This window comes from Trachemys scripta, chromosome 9 (genome assembly GCF_013100865.1).
Source record: "Trachemys scripta elegans isolate TJP31775 chromosome 9, CAS_Tse_1.0, whole genome shotgun sequence".
NCBI lineage: Eukaryota > Metazoa > Chordata > Testudines > Emydidae > Trachemys > Trachemys scripta.
The window spans coordinates 1,894,085-1,909,749 of NC_048306.1; the positions used below are offsets into that span (position 1 = coordinate 1,894,085).

General features: G+C 50.9%; 1 protein-coding gene across 1 annotated transcript in view; it reads right to left on the minus strand.

Moving 5' to 3' along the window:
* IL13RA2 (interleukin 13 receptor subunit alpha 2) overlaps positions 1-6,566 on the minus strand; it is a 29,834-nt gene extending 23,268 nt beyond the window's left edge. The window contains exons 1-3 of the mRNA XM_034781131.1: positions 6,179-6,566; positions 1,542-1,691; positions 25-176 (exon numbers count right to left, since the gene is read on the minus strand). Coding sequence (XP_034637022.1) covers positions 25-176; positions 1,542-1,620 — 231 coding nt within the window. The 5' untranslated portion in view covers positions 1,621-1,691; positions 6,179-6,566. The remainder of the gene's footprint in view (positions 1-24; positions 177-1,541; positions 1,692-6,178) is intronic.
* Between the last annotated feature and the right edge of the window lie 9,099 nt (positions 6,567-15,665).

Here is a 15,665-nt window from a genome sequence, read left to right on the forward strand (position 1 = left end):
ACCCCAAGCTCTGCTTTAACTCACCTTCCAATCCGCGTCGCCCATGCTCCGGTATTTTAATTTATATTTGATTGTACACTGGTCGAGGGTTAGCAGGGAAGGTGGAGGCTGCCATTCTATATAGAGATGGCCTAGGAGTCCAGGGTCAATTATCTGAAGATTGCGGGGAGGTTCAACTGAAACAGGAAAAGCAGTTGGATAAAATAAGTTGTTTTAGAAAAATAAAATAACCCAGATATTTCAAACTATGATATTGCGCAGACAAACTGCCTTTTAACCACAGAATCTCGAAATGCTTTGCACCAAGGTCACTGCACCACCAAAAACTGCCACTGCCTCCAGGATTAAGCACGAATTACTTGGACTCCATTCAAAAAGTGTTTTAACGATGTTCCGAAGCAAGACTCAACAGTTTAGGACAGGTAATGAAGAAAGTTGGCTCCATTGAAATGCCAGGCTTGGCATGGGTAATTGTAACTTGGACGGGGCACCAGGGCTTATAACTCTGTTCCTGTGAAAAATGTCACGTTTCTCACGCTTCCAGGCTGACTCAGCCACCTCCCAGCACATGTGCGCCCAGCCAGGGAAAGACATTTTTGGGTGTAAAATCAGCCCTGGGCACTCTGGGATCTGAGAGTTACGCTCGGCTCTTTCCCGCACCAGTAATCCTAGGTCCAAATCAAGAGCTTTGGTGACACCTGTGCAATCTCATGTAGTCAGATGATGGCTTGCAGCCTGCTGGGCAACCCTCTTGCTTCCCGCCAGGCTGCCCAGAGGTAATTGCCTTGAATTGTTTGCTACACGCGGCTGATGCATAAGAAGGAGAAGACTCCAGCTTGCTCTGCCCAGGTGTAATTCACACCTCCCTGGGCCAGCTCTGGAGAATCTGGCCCCATGGAAGTGTCACGTGGGAGAGGACTGCAACGCTGAGTCCCCAAGTCACATGGCTCAGTCACCTGGAGGCATTTATCTTTGAGCGGGGAACAGACGCGTTTCAGTTCCTCTCTTTTATCATTGGAAGCACGCTCTGCATTTTGACAGCCAACAAACATTCATTACGAGAAGAAACAATTTTATTGCCAGTTCCCTTCAAGTTGTAAGTTAGCCCCATCCACCAGATTAAGCTGCTACATTCGGCTTCACTGGGAAATATTGAGGAGTATTTTTCTCGGACACCCAAGGTGCGTTTAGACATTACAGCAACATGTAATAGATGGATTGTACATCAGCACTGGATGCCCCTTCCTGCTTCCACTGAAGTTAATTGCAAAGCTCCCATTAAGCATAGTAGCATGTTTGCCCAGTCCTGCAATTGTAAACCCTTCGACAGGAGTCTGCCCATGAAAAGCTAAGACTTAGGAATCGTCCTCCTACTGTTTTAGACACAACAAATCCTGCATCTTGGCAGGGGGGTAGATTAGACGGCCCTTGCAGTCCCTTCTAGCCCTATGCTCTATAAACAGCTTGGTAAATTTCTGCACATGATTTAATCTGAAGCGAGCATTAGACAACAGTGTTATCATGACCGCTCCTTGATTTACCTGCTATCTGGTGTCCTGAGGAACCTCTGCAGAACCATGCTAGGATTATGGTGACAGCACAAATCCACTGGATGTCCATTTATGTGTAAGACTTCAAAGCTTCCCACTGGGAAGTGTATTAGGCCAGAAAAGTAGTCGCACACGAGAAACCTACAAAATAAGCCGGGTTGAAAACTAGTTAAGGTATATAACCAGCTACACCGGAGAAGCAGATTTCCTGCTGCCTTGTGAGCACAAGTAACAACCTTCCAAGCATTTTATCAATGGTGATACTAAATGCCAATCACAATGTTATATGCAGTGTGGTTGTAGCCATGTCTGTCAGAGGATATTAGAGACACAAGGTGGGGGAGGGAATATGTTTTATTTGACCAATTTCTGTTGGTCAGAGATGAGCTTTCAGGTTAGGGAGATGTTCCGATTTTATAGGGACAGTCCCGATCTTTGGGTCTTTTTCTTATATAGGCTCCTGTTACGCCCCACCCCCGTCCCAATTTTTCACACTTGCTCTCTGGTCACCCTATTTCAAGTGTACATAAACCTGAAGAAGAGCTCTGTGCGAGCTTGTCTCTCTCACAGGGATTTCTGCAGAAAATGCCCATTTTTAATTAACATTTTTGGGTTTTCATCAGAAAACAGAAACCCCCAAACCTGAACACTTTTCAGCTTTGAGCAACTGAAAACAGAGAAATTTCAGCCAGCTCCCAAAAACGTTAAGCGTTTGATCAAAATTTCAGCTTTTGGTGGCTCAAAACAAACCAGAACCAAACCTCTGTTTTCTGGGATCCAGTTTCTCAAAGAAAACATGGAAATTTTTGAAGAAAGATTTCAGCAGAACACACACACACAAATCAGTATTTTCATGGAAACAAAACTCATTTCCTGCCCAGCTCTTCCAGATAGACTGGATCAGATGAGCTAGTCCAGGGGGCATCAGGGGACCGATTGCAGCCTCTGCCCTACATGAATCCCGCAGTCAGACACAGAGGGGGGCTGGGGCAGGGGCTCCCAGAGGAGGCAGAACCAGGGGAAGATTTAAGAAGCTGTAGGGACGGAAGGGAACAGCAATCAGGGGGCTCCTCAAAAAATCCTGGATTAATAAAGGGCAGGAACAGGCGAGACACCCAGATCCATTCCCCTCTCCCTATCCCTCCCCCTTCAGCAGACAACCACCCTCCCCCTCCCACCCAGGACGTGAGGGATTTTGGAGAAGGGGGAGCAGGCATCACCCTGAGACACAAGGCTGATCCAACGATTTCTTGGGCTGGCTACTCCCCTTGGGAACTGGATCCCACATGGCAACAGTGCAAACTGCTTTCAGACCACGGCTGGGGAAAGCCGGCAAATTCACCTGGATGCCAATGCAGGAGATTAGAAATTAGAAATTAATGGAGATATCCTATCTCCTAGAACTGGAAGGGACCTTGAAAGGTCATCGAGTCCAGCCCCCTGCCTTCACTAGCAGGACCAAGTACTGATTTTGCCCCAGATCCCCAAGTGGCCCCCTCAAGGATTGAACTCACAACCCTGGGTTTAGCAGGCCAATGCTCAAACCACTGAGCTATCCCCCCGCCCCCTTACTGGCGTATGAACCCTTGTAAGAATTGCTTACGCTGGTACCGGGACTGATGTCAAGGAACTAGTTACTGTGCCAACGGATGCAAGTTCCACTGTAAAGTCAACGGAGGGGCAACATTACAGCAGAGTTTGGAAACCCAAGTTCTTACAGTGAACACCAATTCCACTTTCTTGCAGAATTTGAGAATTTCTCCCAGTCTGAAATATTCGGCTCCGACGAACGTGACCTGGATTCAGTCTAAGAACAACAGTCTGTTCTTACATAGCTTTCCCTTGGACAGCTCCTCAGACTTACCAGTGTGACCCCCCCTTACCTCTCACCAGCACGGACCTGGGCCAGGCAGGGCTGAAGGTGGCATCCCAGAACCATTGCTGCCCCATTGTCCAGCGACCCTCCCCTACACAGAGAGGAGGTCGGAGGGAGGAAACTAGAGCAGCCCCATATGTCTCGACGGAGGGGAGCTCGGATTGGTTCTTTACCCCAGAAACCTCCCCTCATTCTGGGGGGACAGTTGAGAGAGACCGAGAGGAAGGGAGCGTCCCACTCCCCTCACCTGTTTTTTCAGTTTTCCCAACCCTCAAGTGGGAAACGGTCGAGTTCGATTCCCACAGAGCCTATCGCACCACTGGGCAGGGAATGGCTGTCCGGCCCACCGCTGAGCTGCCACTGACCGGTACCTCAGGCTAGGGTGACCAGACACTAAGTGGGCAGTAATAGGAGCCTATATAAGAAAAAGACCCAAAAATCAGGACTGTCCCTATAAAATCGGGACATCTGGTCCCCCTGCCTCAGGCAGGAGGGAAAGCAGACAGCTGATTGCTAAGCTCACTAGCCCATCCCCTGGAAAGCGAGAGCTGAGACCAAGACTGCTCCGTGGTTCCTCGGCCCCTCAGACGAGACAGACACCTGCAGCATCGACAGGTGCGCTGCCAACAGGCCCCTGGCCGGGCGGCTGGCAGGTTAGAGAGCTGACATAGCAACTAGGGTCAGGGAGACTTTGTGAGTGGTTAAATGAAAGAACAAAAGGTTTAGGGCATCCTCCATGGATGGCTGCGTATCTATATTTTAACAGTCTAGCCAGATTCCCATGTATTACAGATGATATCACTTGTTCTTTGCATTGTTTGTGTTTAGAACGTCTAGTGTTTATATAAAGCTCATCAGGTGTTTGAGAATTGTGTGCTCCTTTATGAAGTGAGTACGGTCCCCAGGGAGACGGGGGATTGCCCATTATTTCCCAGGAGCCACCACCCATATCAGAGTCCTGACTTCAGCAGGGAGACCCAGATGGGCAGAATGAGCCGAGACCTCAGGAGGTAAAGCGCACCCCACACCTCCGGAGTCTGTACCCTCAGAGCCACCGGGGGCTGGGGTGGGGAGAAGGTTACACAGAAATTCATTTAGGCTTGCAAACCCTGTGAAATAGGGGAGTGTTTTCCCCATAGGTGTGTAAGGTATTCAGCCACTTACAGGACAGAGAAATTGGGCAGGTTATTAGAAAGCTGCCAGTCCAGCATCACAGCAACTTGGGATTTGCCTTCCTAAGGGATCCTTGTTTACAGACTATGAACTAATCACACACTACAGCAGAACTGGTTGACATTGTGATGGGATATGGAGATGGATTCACACACAATTTGTTTGCTCAAGTGTAGCAAAGGAAGGAGAGAAAAAATACAGAGATTGCATCCTTGGTGTTCCTCTAGCAGGAGCTTGCAATGCCCTAGAGCCTGGAAGGGCTGGGTCTGTCCTTTCGGTTCTGCTACCACCCTCAAGAATATTGCAGTACCAGGGTATCTGATGGAATGAGGAGAAACCTCATTGTCTTAAAAAAAAACCAGCAAACTTTATGGTAGCCAGAACCCTCACAGCTCACGGGGCGATCTCCCCTGGAGCTGGCAACAGACCTCTCCACCCACTGAAGGAACGCTGTCCTTCAGGCCAGAACCTGGGATTTGGCCCGGAGCCGCTTTGCAGGGGGCTCCACTGACTGACAGGCTGCAAACACAGAAAGCCGGCATGTAAATATAAAGCAGACCTTGGGCAGCTCCAGTTCACGCTCTGCTCAATTTATTTACAGCTCAGAGTGCAGAAAGAGATTATACACTAGAGTAGTAGGGGGTAGGAGAGAAGTAAAAGCCTGATGCTAGATTAAGGGATACTGAAGACAGGTGTTAGAAAATATCCTAACAGTAAAGAATTCCTACTGTTAAAAACACAGGCTGGAGCGGAAAGAGTCTATAAAATACACATCAATGGCTTTTAACAAGATCAGTTATAAAGGTAATTTTCAAAAGTACATTTCAGTGGGGAAATTATCCTTTCTATTTCCTCCCTGTCTCCTAGGGGCATTGTGTGGCTCATATAAGCTTATACTAGTGAAGTGCTTTGACATGCTTGGATTAAAAGCCTTATACAATTGCAATTTGTGGTTTCTGCTACAGTAAAAGAGAACAGAATGGTGCCAGAGAATGCAAGGGCAGAGCCAGGAAGCACGTACGTTCCAAAATCAAAGACAGTCACATAAATGTTAGTGACCAGCATAAGCCAACAATAACAGGAATGTGAGTGGCTCTAGTTTATGGATATAAATGAAGACAACACTGAAATATACAATTTTTAGTGTGATATCAAGAAATACCCGGAGGATATTTACACACAGTACATGAGCGCAGTTAGTCTGTAGAAAGTCAAATACAATATCTGTGATCACAACATAAAATGTGTCCTGTTGAAAAAACCCATCAGACTTGGTATGTGCGTATGCTCCAGTACCAGAAAGATCCTTGCAGTTAGGAGTCAGGTGAGAGCCTGGTACAACCTCCCCTGTGAGCAGCACTGATTTGCACAATTGAGAAAGCCACCAGAAATAATTACACAGGTGATTTCCATTTCCCATCTAAAGAATTAAGCACAAATGGCCAACAGAAAACATTTAGTAGATGAGGCAGATTTTAATAAAAATAATTGCAATTAGTTAGTAACAAATAAGCTACAGCTAAACCAAGACGCACATTCAAACTCAAGGACAACATTTTAAAACTGCAGAAGTTCTTACCTAGAGCCCCGGGATGTGTTTTACAGCAGAGGTTAAAGCCGGAGTGAGTGTTCTTTCCAGCAGGCAGTTCCTTAGCTGCCCTGGTTAATAAATCTGTTGGTTGAAGAATTAGGAGTTCTCCACAAAGAGTCAGAGTGCTTTAATCTGTTCCCCTCTGCAAAATTGAGTGACCCATTGTAATGATGTTGCAATAGTCAAAAGATCATAGCCTTGACCAGGCTGGTTGTTGGGACAGGAAATCCAGAAACTCCTGTTTTTACTAAGCCTTGGTGTTAAGCACTGCTATAAATATCCTGGTAAATGCACAGCGATCTTTTAAGTGCTCTGATGATTCACTGTGATGGAAAACAAATGGGACGTCTATAATTTCTCATCTCAAATTCCCCTTCCCCGGGGCATTGACACACCTCCCCACCCACCATGCTGCCAAGTAACACACGTCTTGCCACCCCCTGGCTGCCCTCACCCCATTTGGTTTGTCATTGGCTTCTCTCCCCTTTCAGGTGATCTAGTCTGCGGCCCCTCTGGATTCAGCCCTTCTTAGCAGCTGTAGGATCTCAACCAGCCCTGAGCCCTGCATCCACTCTGTGACCCCCCATCTCTCCCTCCAACACCTCCTGGCTTCCTTCCACTAGTCATGGGGGGGGAGAGAATTCCTCACAAAAGATCCATAAAGCCACTGCCTCACCCCCACCCCCCTTCAAATCCCTGTGCCCATAAAAACCTGCCCCCTCTGGGCAATGTTTGTGCAGCTAGCAAGCTGGAGCAGCTGTTAGATGCACTCTCATTTCACTGTTACTTCATCTCCCCCCACCCCACACACACACACACTGCTCCCTCCCTCTCTTCCATTCACCCATTTCATCCCCCTGATACATTCTGTCATAAATCTGCTCTGTTACTTCTGAGGCAGGGACAGTCTTTTTATTACTCATTTGTCCCACCTGTAGCCCTGACCCTGGACGGGGGGCTCTGGGTACCAGTAATCATCATCCCCTGGACTCAGACAGTCTAGAGCTTTTTGTGTCTCTAGAAGCTGCAGAAGACCTGTCCGAAGATGCTGCCCTATAAATGATCCATTTCCAGCTGCGTGATCTGGAGCGTCCTAGAAGCAATGAATCAAAACAAATTCAGGGTATTTTTTTTTTTTTGCAACAGTTACATCTGCGTGTTTCCAGATTCTCTCATTTTGGGAACAATAGAGGATGTTCTAAGGCCAAAATTGCAGCTGGTGTTCCCCAACCTGCCAAACTGCACGTATATTGCAAGGGATAGGTTATTGTCAGCTATTCAGAGAGCCAGTAAGAAAACAGAGTACACTGAAAAGATTTCACAAAAACACTTCTTTACTGGAATCATGAAGGAGAAACAACCTCAAATCTCCACCCAGTGCTTACCATACTTCTGTTTCAAATGGAACCCAGTCCAAATAGCTATACCATTATTCTCTAGCTGGAGTCAGTGGAAGTTTTGCCTGAGTGAGGAGCACAGACCTGACCTGTCACCACTTATGTTGTTTATCTTTTGTTTTCCCTCTGCTTGAATACTGAAATATAGATACAAAACACCTGCACCTGCACCCCCTGCTCACAGGTACTGTTGCCAGGCTGTTGTGGTTGGGGTGAAAGCTCTGTGGGCTGCAGAAAGTTTACATCCAAAATTAATTTTTAATTTATGAAGCCATCCCTAATCACATGACACCTGCTTGGTCCTGGTGTCCCTTCAGGAGTGCTGTGAAAGGCCGGCACTGACAGAAACAACAGCAGCATTTCCACAATCCAAGCAACCTTAAGAAATTTGCAAGCATGAGCCTCAGTGCAAGGAAAACATCTGACCCTACAACACTGGCTGTCTCCTCACCGGCACCGCCCAGAGTAGACATCCGGCACAGGGGATTAGGTGACGTGGCAACCTACCAAAGCAGGGGAAAGCTCCCCACACAGAGGACAATTGATTTTCACTGGTAGGTGAGAAGAACCCGGAGCTCCCGTTGGATACTGTACGTTGGCCTGGTCATTGGGAGGCTCGCTACACCCGATGACTCCCAGACGACGCTCAGGCTGTCTGCGTGGGCACAGTGACTTTCCAGCACCATGACAGGGAGCCTGCTGCCCTCTGGGGACTTTCACCATCTCCCCCAACTCAGCCGCATGCTGCTCTCTCTCTTTGGCCGAGGCAGCGTCCGCGTCCCTTGCACTTTGCCTCGGGTGCAGAGAAGTCTGTTCAAAGGCACTGTGGGGGGAGGGCGGAGGCAAGGCGGGGCCTGAGCAACAGGGCCCAACTGGGGTGGGGAAATTGCTTGCAGGGCCATGAATGTAGGGCCGGGGCAGGGGTGTGGGAGGGGTGTGTAGGAAGGGGGCTCAGGGCAGAGGGTTGGGGTGAGGAGGGAGTGCGGGGTGTGGGAGGGGGTGCAGTGTGCAGGAAGGGGCTCAGGGCAGAGGGTTGGGGTATGGGAGGGGGTGCGGTGTGCAGGAAGGGGCTCAGAGCAGGGGGTTGGGGCAGAAAAGGGGTGCAGGGCGCAGGAGGGGGTGCACAGTGCAGAAGGGGGCTCAGGGCAGAGGGTTGGGGTGCAGGAGGGAGTGTGGGGTGTGGAAGGGGTGGGGTGTGCAGGAAGGGGCTCAGGGCAAGGGGTTGGGGCAGAAGAGGGGTGCAGGGTGCAGGAGGGAGTGCACAATACGGGGGGGCTCAGGGCTGGGGGTCAGGGTGCAGGAGGGAGTGCAGGAGGCTCAGGGCAAGGGTTTCTGGGTGCAGCAGGGGGCTCAGGGCAGGGGGTTGGGGCAGAGGTGGGGTGCAGGGCACAGGAGGGGGTGCACAGTATGGGAGGGGGCTCAGGGCAGAGGGTTGGGGTGCAGGGTGTGGGAGGGGGTGCGGTGTGCAGGAAGGGGCTCAGGGCAAGGGGGTGGGGCNTAAGTGGTAGTGTAGACATAGCTTTAGACCGGGGTGGGCAAACATCTAGGTGGGGAAATTGTATGCAGGGTCGGGGCAGAGGGGAGGGGTGCAGGGTGTGGGAGGGGGTGCGGTGTGCAGGAAGGGACTCAGGGCAGGGGGTTGGGGTACAGAAGGGGTATGGGGTGTGGGAGGGAGTGCGGTGTGCAGGAAGGGGCTCAGGGCAAGGGGTTGGGGCAGAAGAGGGGTGCAGGGCACAGGAGGGGATGCAAAGTGCGGGGGGGCTCATGGCAGGGGGTTGGGGTGCAGCAGGGGTCTCAGTGCAGGGGGTTGGGGTGCAAGAGGGAGTGCGGGGTGCAGGAGGAGTTCGCGGTGAGGGCTCCGGCCTGGCACCGCTTCCCTGAAGCTGCTCCGGGGTGGCAGCAGCACACAGCGGGGCCAGGGCAGGCTCCCTGCCGGCCCCAGCCCCATGCCGCTCCGGGAAGCGACCGGCACCATGGCCCTGCGGCCCTGGGGGAGGGGGGGCAGAGGGCTCTGCGCACTGGTACCTCCCCCGAAGCTCCCATTGGCTGCGGTTCCCTGTTCCCAGCCAATGGGAGCTGTGGGGGGGGGGTGCCTGCAGGCGAGGGCAGCCCGGGGGCCACAGGGACGTGGTGTCGGCCATTTCCCAGAGCGGAGGGGGGCCCGTGGCACCACAGGGGTGCAATCCCATGGGCCGGTCCAAAGCCCCGAGGGGCTGGATCCGGCCCGCGGGCCATAGTTTGCCCACCCCTGCTCCAGTGAGTCTCTGCAGGAGCTGCAGACCCTGGCACGGCTCCCCTGGGACCAGCATGCAGGGCATGGGGCTGGCAGCAGGGCAAGGACTTGTCACTAGCACATCCTGACCACCCCCCCATTGGAGTAGGTGGCACAGAGCCACTTAGCAGACCGGGCAGGGCTGGAGGGAATCCGGCACCCGGTCTCTATTCTGCACAAAGAATTTGCTCCTTAATGAACTTCTATAATGACCTTTGTCCCTGCCGCTGCCAGGCCAGCAAAGGGCGCAACGGCTGCAGATCGGCGGCTGCCTTCTCGTTAAAGCTGCTGTGTTGGTAAGAGATACACTAGTTCATCTGGTCTAGTCGTTAACATGCTCTCCCAGCCCTCTCCTTTGTACAGGGATCTCACCACGGACCTGCCAGGTGACTGCAGCAGCTTCCCAGAAGAGCAGGAGCCGGAGTATTATCTGACGTTTTGTTGCAATGGATCTCAAGTTCTCTAGGAAGCTGATCCCACAGTCGGGTAACGTGCTCGGGTGGGGGTGATCGCTAGCACAGCTGAGCAGACAAGCGCTCAGCTCATGAATTAGGAATTAACAACGTGGTGGATAAGGAATTTCTGTCGTCACTGAAATCCCTCGGCCCGCTCCAAAGCCCGCTGAGGTCAATGGAATCATTGTTAAGGGATGAAAAATACAAAGGAATTGAAAAACACATCCCTAGAGGCGGCTTTTAACCTGAGAGATTCCATTCTCTGCAATACAAAGAATGTGATAAAACCGCGTGGCCCGTATCTACCATCCACAGATACCACAGCGGTTGGCGGGGTGGTATTACCCCATCTAACGATTTGGGGAATCTGTCTATGAACCATTTATGAACTCTCTGTGTGTATATATCTTAACTGAGCTGCAAGCTGCATTTGGAATATGGGGCTTGTCTGACTTCTCCGTTTACTTCAGATGGGGCTGTAATTTCAAGGGTTAGTGGCCCAGCGCTAACTATAAAGGGTAAGGGCTATTAAACCTTGCTGGTCCTCTCTTCAAATAGAAACACCCTAGGCAAAAAGCTGCCTCCCACCCAGGATAAGGGTTGATTAAGGGAGAGATCACCTGGCACCGAAGTCACCTGTTTAGGATCCAGGGTCACCCATTGAGGATGATCAGGTCACCTGACAGAGGAGACTGGGAAGGATGGGAGCTGATCTGTGATCCAGCTAATGGGGGCTGCTGCAGGTGCCCGGGGAAGCCCTGCCTACCTGAACCCAGATGAACTTCCAAGGGAAGGATGGGCTGGCACAAAGTACATTACACTCAGGGGATGGCTGTTTTCTAAGTGATCTGGGCTTGCTCTCTTCAGTAAGGAGTAACGGAGTTAGACACCGTTTGCTCTATCTGTGCCCTTTTGCTTCTGCTATCATATGTCCCTGAAGAGGCAACGTGTGAACCAGGAGGCTTGTGTTTTTGGCGGGATTCTGGGGAACACGCACAAGCTGCTGGGAGACTCAGGGGAGACGAGGCTAGTTTCAGTGCCCAGGCAATTGGCCTGTGGTGTCCCCACTGCCAAGAGGGGTGTCGGACACTAGATCCACACCTGGCGTGCAGGCCTAGACGCCCATAGCCAAGGACAAGGCCTGAAATCGGCCCCACCCCAGCAAGCGAAGGGCATGTACTATTCAGCATCTCAGCAGCCTGGGAAAAGTCCAGCTAGGTGACCTTGACCAGACCTGAGATGCCCCATTTGACATCACTGAGGCCCTGAGGGCTGGTTGAGTTTGCCATTAATCACACTAAATGATCTCCTCAGGGAGGGCTGGAATATGAGAAGCAGCAGTTCATAGTGGAAATGTTCCAGCCAACTAAGATTCACAAATTGCATCATTTTGAGCAAGTCAGTTGCTTGAGACATGAAGGGAGAGTGAATTAAGAGGAAGTGATAAGGAGGAGAAATTGTTGCAACAAAAATAATCCTTCCTTGCATTCATAAATTAAACATTTAGGGTCACCCTGAGCCTCAATGAGTCATGGGATGGAATTCAGCTTTTCTAGCAATGGCCAGTCTGATGTGCATTTCCATGGCCACATCATGAAAGAACTGACTCATTCCCTCTCCAAGGTTTTTGCTTATCAATATAAAAACCCTGTTCTCACTCAGGCCTTTTTAAATGGTGGAAGAGGAGTTGTTTAGCTCGTCTCTTGGCTCCAGAGAGGCACATCCTCTAGTAGAAGTTCCCATAGACCCTCTCTTTCCCTGCATTCCCTTGGGGTCTGCTCTGAATGGTTCGATGCTCACCCACTATATCAGAAACAGTAACTAGCTCTCATTTTTCTTCTCCTCGACTTTCAATACAAAACTATCTGCATGAAGAGTTCTTTCTCTGCTCCTCCTAATACCATCCCCATGTGGAAGCTCCAGGGGCATCTGCTAGTTCCTTTCTTCACAGCATCTTAAAGCCTGGTGCAGTGTTCCCAAGAGAGTCTTTTTTTGAGCAGCTCTTCCCTTCATAACACACACTTGCTCTCTTCCCCCCACCCTGCCAGGAGAAAGCTCTATACCTCCGATTACCCTTGAACTCTCTGGGGCGTCTTTGGCCTGGATGGGAGGGGATGATGTTCTCTAGGGTTTGGGCAAACCCTCGTCTCTGCGGCTGAGCACTGTCTGGCCTGCTGGGCTGGCACACCCTGTTGCAATAGGGCTAATGTCATTCCTGTTGTCCATGACCGAGGGCTGGCAGACAAGTCAGTGGTTACAGTGCAGAAAGCAGCGAACATTCAACAGCTGTGGAGCTCTTTGTAGGTACAATAAATAACTCAGGGCCCAGTTGTTCCCTTTAGGCACTGGCCCGAACTTGGTTCAGAACAGGGGGCCACTGGCCCGTGGAGCTGCCGGGCCTCGGGGGGGAGCTCCTGGAGCCATAATGGGTTTCCCCGAGCAGTGGGAGGGGGGCAACAGGGAGGTTTTATTCCTACCTCCCGTCAGGGGTGCACTGGGTACTTCTCTTGGTTTGCAGAGAGGGACTGATGACCTCTTCCCTGGGCCTTTGTAGTGGCCGGTGCTGCTGAATTAACCAGGAGCAAGCCCAGGAACTGCTACCACATTCAGCTCCTGCAATTGGGCACCAGCAGGCGTGAAGGCTCCTTGCACCCAATCCCCCCTGTCAATATCTGCATTGGGACCAGCTACAGTCTGACCTGCAGGCAGGGACTTAGCAGCCAGTCTATACCAGCGAGCTTGCAGATAGCGACATGTAATAATCCACAGGTGACTCAAACCCACGTTGTCCATCCCGGTTATCTGAGGCACCAAACGCTTCTCGCTCTGTACCAGACACGGAGGGAGGCGCTCTCTGCAAGGCACAAAACAGCTGCCATCCACAGCTGAGAAACTAGCCCAGGACTAGTTTTAGGGAAGATTCGAGTTTTCCCACCAAATGCTCTTGGCTATGAACAGACACATTGATTTAGATCAAGTAGAAACAGAAATTTTCACCAAAATTTAATTGACTCCAGCTTGAATTTTTATTATTACAAATGAAGCCACAAGTACTGTGGGAAAAGCTATGACTGCAGGAATTGTACAGTGTGGATTTCTCTTGAGAATTTCAAATTAAATTTCTCATGCGCTGGGGTTTGGGGAAATCAGGATAAACATCTGGAGATAAATGTTGCCTTCTGTGCAACCTACTGAAATCTCCTAGGAATCTTATCCTAATGATAATCAAAGCCAGTGAAATCAGAGGCTAGGTCAGAAGGGGACATTTGATTCTCTCGTGTGACTCTCTATGTATCACAGGCCATTATATTGCACCCCGTTACCCAACAGCTTGTGTTTGGCTCAAGCATCTGAGAGGCAGCCAGGCTGTGTGACGACATCCCCCACTTACTTCGGGAGTTTGTGCCAATGGTTAATCACCATCCCGGATAAAAATCTGTCTCTTATTTTTGTCAGGCTTCAACTTCCAGCCATTAATTCTTGTTCAGTGTTTCTCTGCTCGATGAGAGTCCTTCACTGCCCGGCCTTTTCTCTCCATGGACATACGGATACGTCAGAATCAAGACGCCTCTCCATTTTCTTTTTTGATAAACTGAACAGATGGATCTTCTGAAGTCTCTCCCGGTCAGACATTTTTTCCAGCCCTTACATCGTTTTTGTGCCTCTTTTCTGCACCTTCTCCAGCATTTCAACATCCTTTTAAAGATGTGGCCAGCAGAACTGGACGCACTCTTTCAGGATTGGTCTCACCGATGCCGTATCCAGAGGTGAAATTAACCCCCGCTCACTACTACCCGGTCTCTACATCTAAGGAGCAGATGAGTCCTTTTGTCACAACGGGAGCACCTGTTGAGTTGCTTCTCTAGAATGACCCCTAAATACTTTTCAGAGCCACTGCTTTCCAGGATCTAGCCCCCTATTCTGTAGGTCTGGCCTACATTCTTTGTTCCTAGAGGCATAACCTTGCATCCAGCTCACGCCGTACGGCTGCCCTGGACTTGTCCTTATTTAGCACTCCACCCATAGCTGTGTCAGCCACAGTTTTGTTTTGTGACGTGATTTTGTATTTACTTTCAGATCATTGATGAAAATGTTGAATCGCGTCAGCCCTGAGAGCTAGAAAAACCCCACCCAGCCTTGATGAATCCCTGTTGACAACTTGGAGATCTGTCAGTTAGCCAGTTCTTAGTCCTTTTAATGAGCGCTCTCCTGATCGGGATCTGCGACAGTGCTCATTTTTAATATTGGGTGATACTTAGTCACGCGCCTTTTACAAAGCCCAAGTAGATTAAAACCACACAGTTACCTTTAGCCATCCAAACCGGTAAGGTTTCCCCATCTCCAGTGTCGGTGAAAGGCCCAGCTGGTGGGAATGAGACCAGTGGAGTCATCAGCCAATGAATCTCCATGTCCTAGCCCAATATTTAACACAGGGGCTCTAGGTCCTGGTTCGGTAGGTCCTTGCACTGTACTAGCAGGGACATCAAACAGGCTCTGCCTCGCAGAGCCACGCCCCATGCCAGAGCGATTGCAAAGCACCTCCCTGCTCCTGCAGCCCCCCTCACAGAAAATAAAGTGCCACTGCGTCTCCTAGCACCTCTCTGCTGTTACCAGGACTTCGCTCACCCAGCTGCTCCCTCACTGGCGAGGGAGCCCTGCTTCCAGGGCCTCTGCTAATATTCCTGCAGGTCGGCTCTGGCCAGGAGGCATTGGCTGCGGCTGTTACCAATCCTGCACTCCGCCTGGTGACCATTTGTCTTGCCCTGTCTTTGCACTGTCCTGCAACACGCTCGACGCGCTGTGTTCACCTCCATACATGTCCAACACTGAAGAGTCAAATGCAGATTGTTTGAGCTCCTTAACTCTGACCACTCTGGACAGCCTAGACCAAAGGCGGTAGAGCCGGGTTCAGCCCTGAGTTACAGGTGCGCACCTCCGTCACGGGTGGGGAATGTAGCTGACGGACCCTGTGTGTTTTCACCCTCTGGAATCTGAACCGAGTCCACCCACTGCCCCTTTCTGGGTCCCTAGCCACACTCTTTGGGCACAGCTCCTCTATCTAACACCCCTTCCTCAGTTTAGACCACACGGCCCAACTGCCCAGCCCTGGACCCTCGACAGACTCCCCCAGACCTTAAACCCCTTCTCCCCCCCTCCCCCCCGACTCCCACCCAAGGTGTGAGCCTTCTGCGTTAGAGTGCAACTCTCTTGGGCCGCGGGATAAGGGGCAGGACTCCAACCCAGCATTCCTCTTTCCTCTGCCACACCAGAAATACGCACATCTACATCGAGATAATCAACACGGCCCCGCCCCCATTCCCTCACCGCTCCAGGGCATTCCTGGGGCTGGG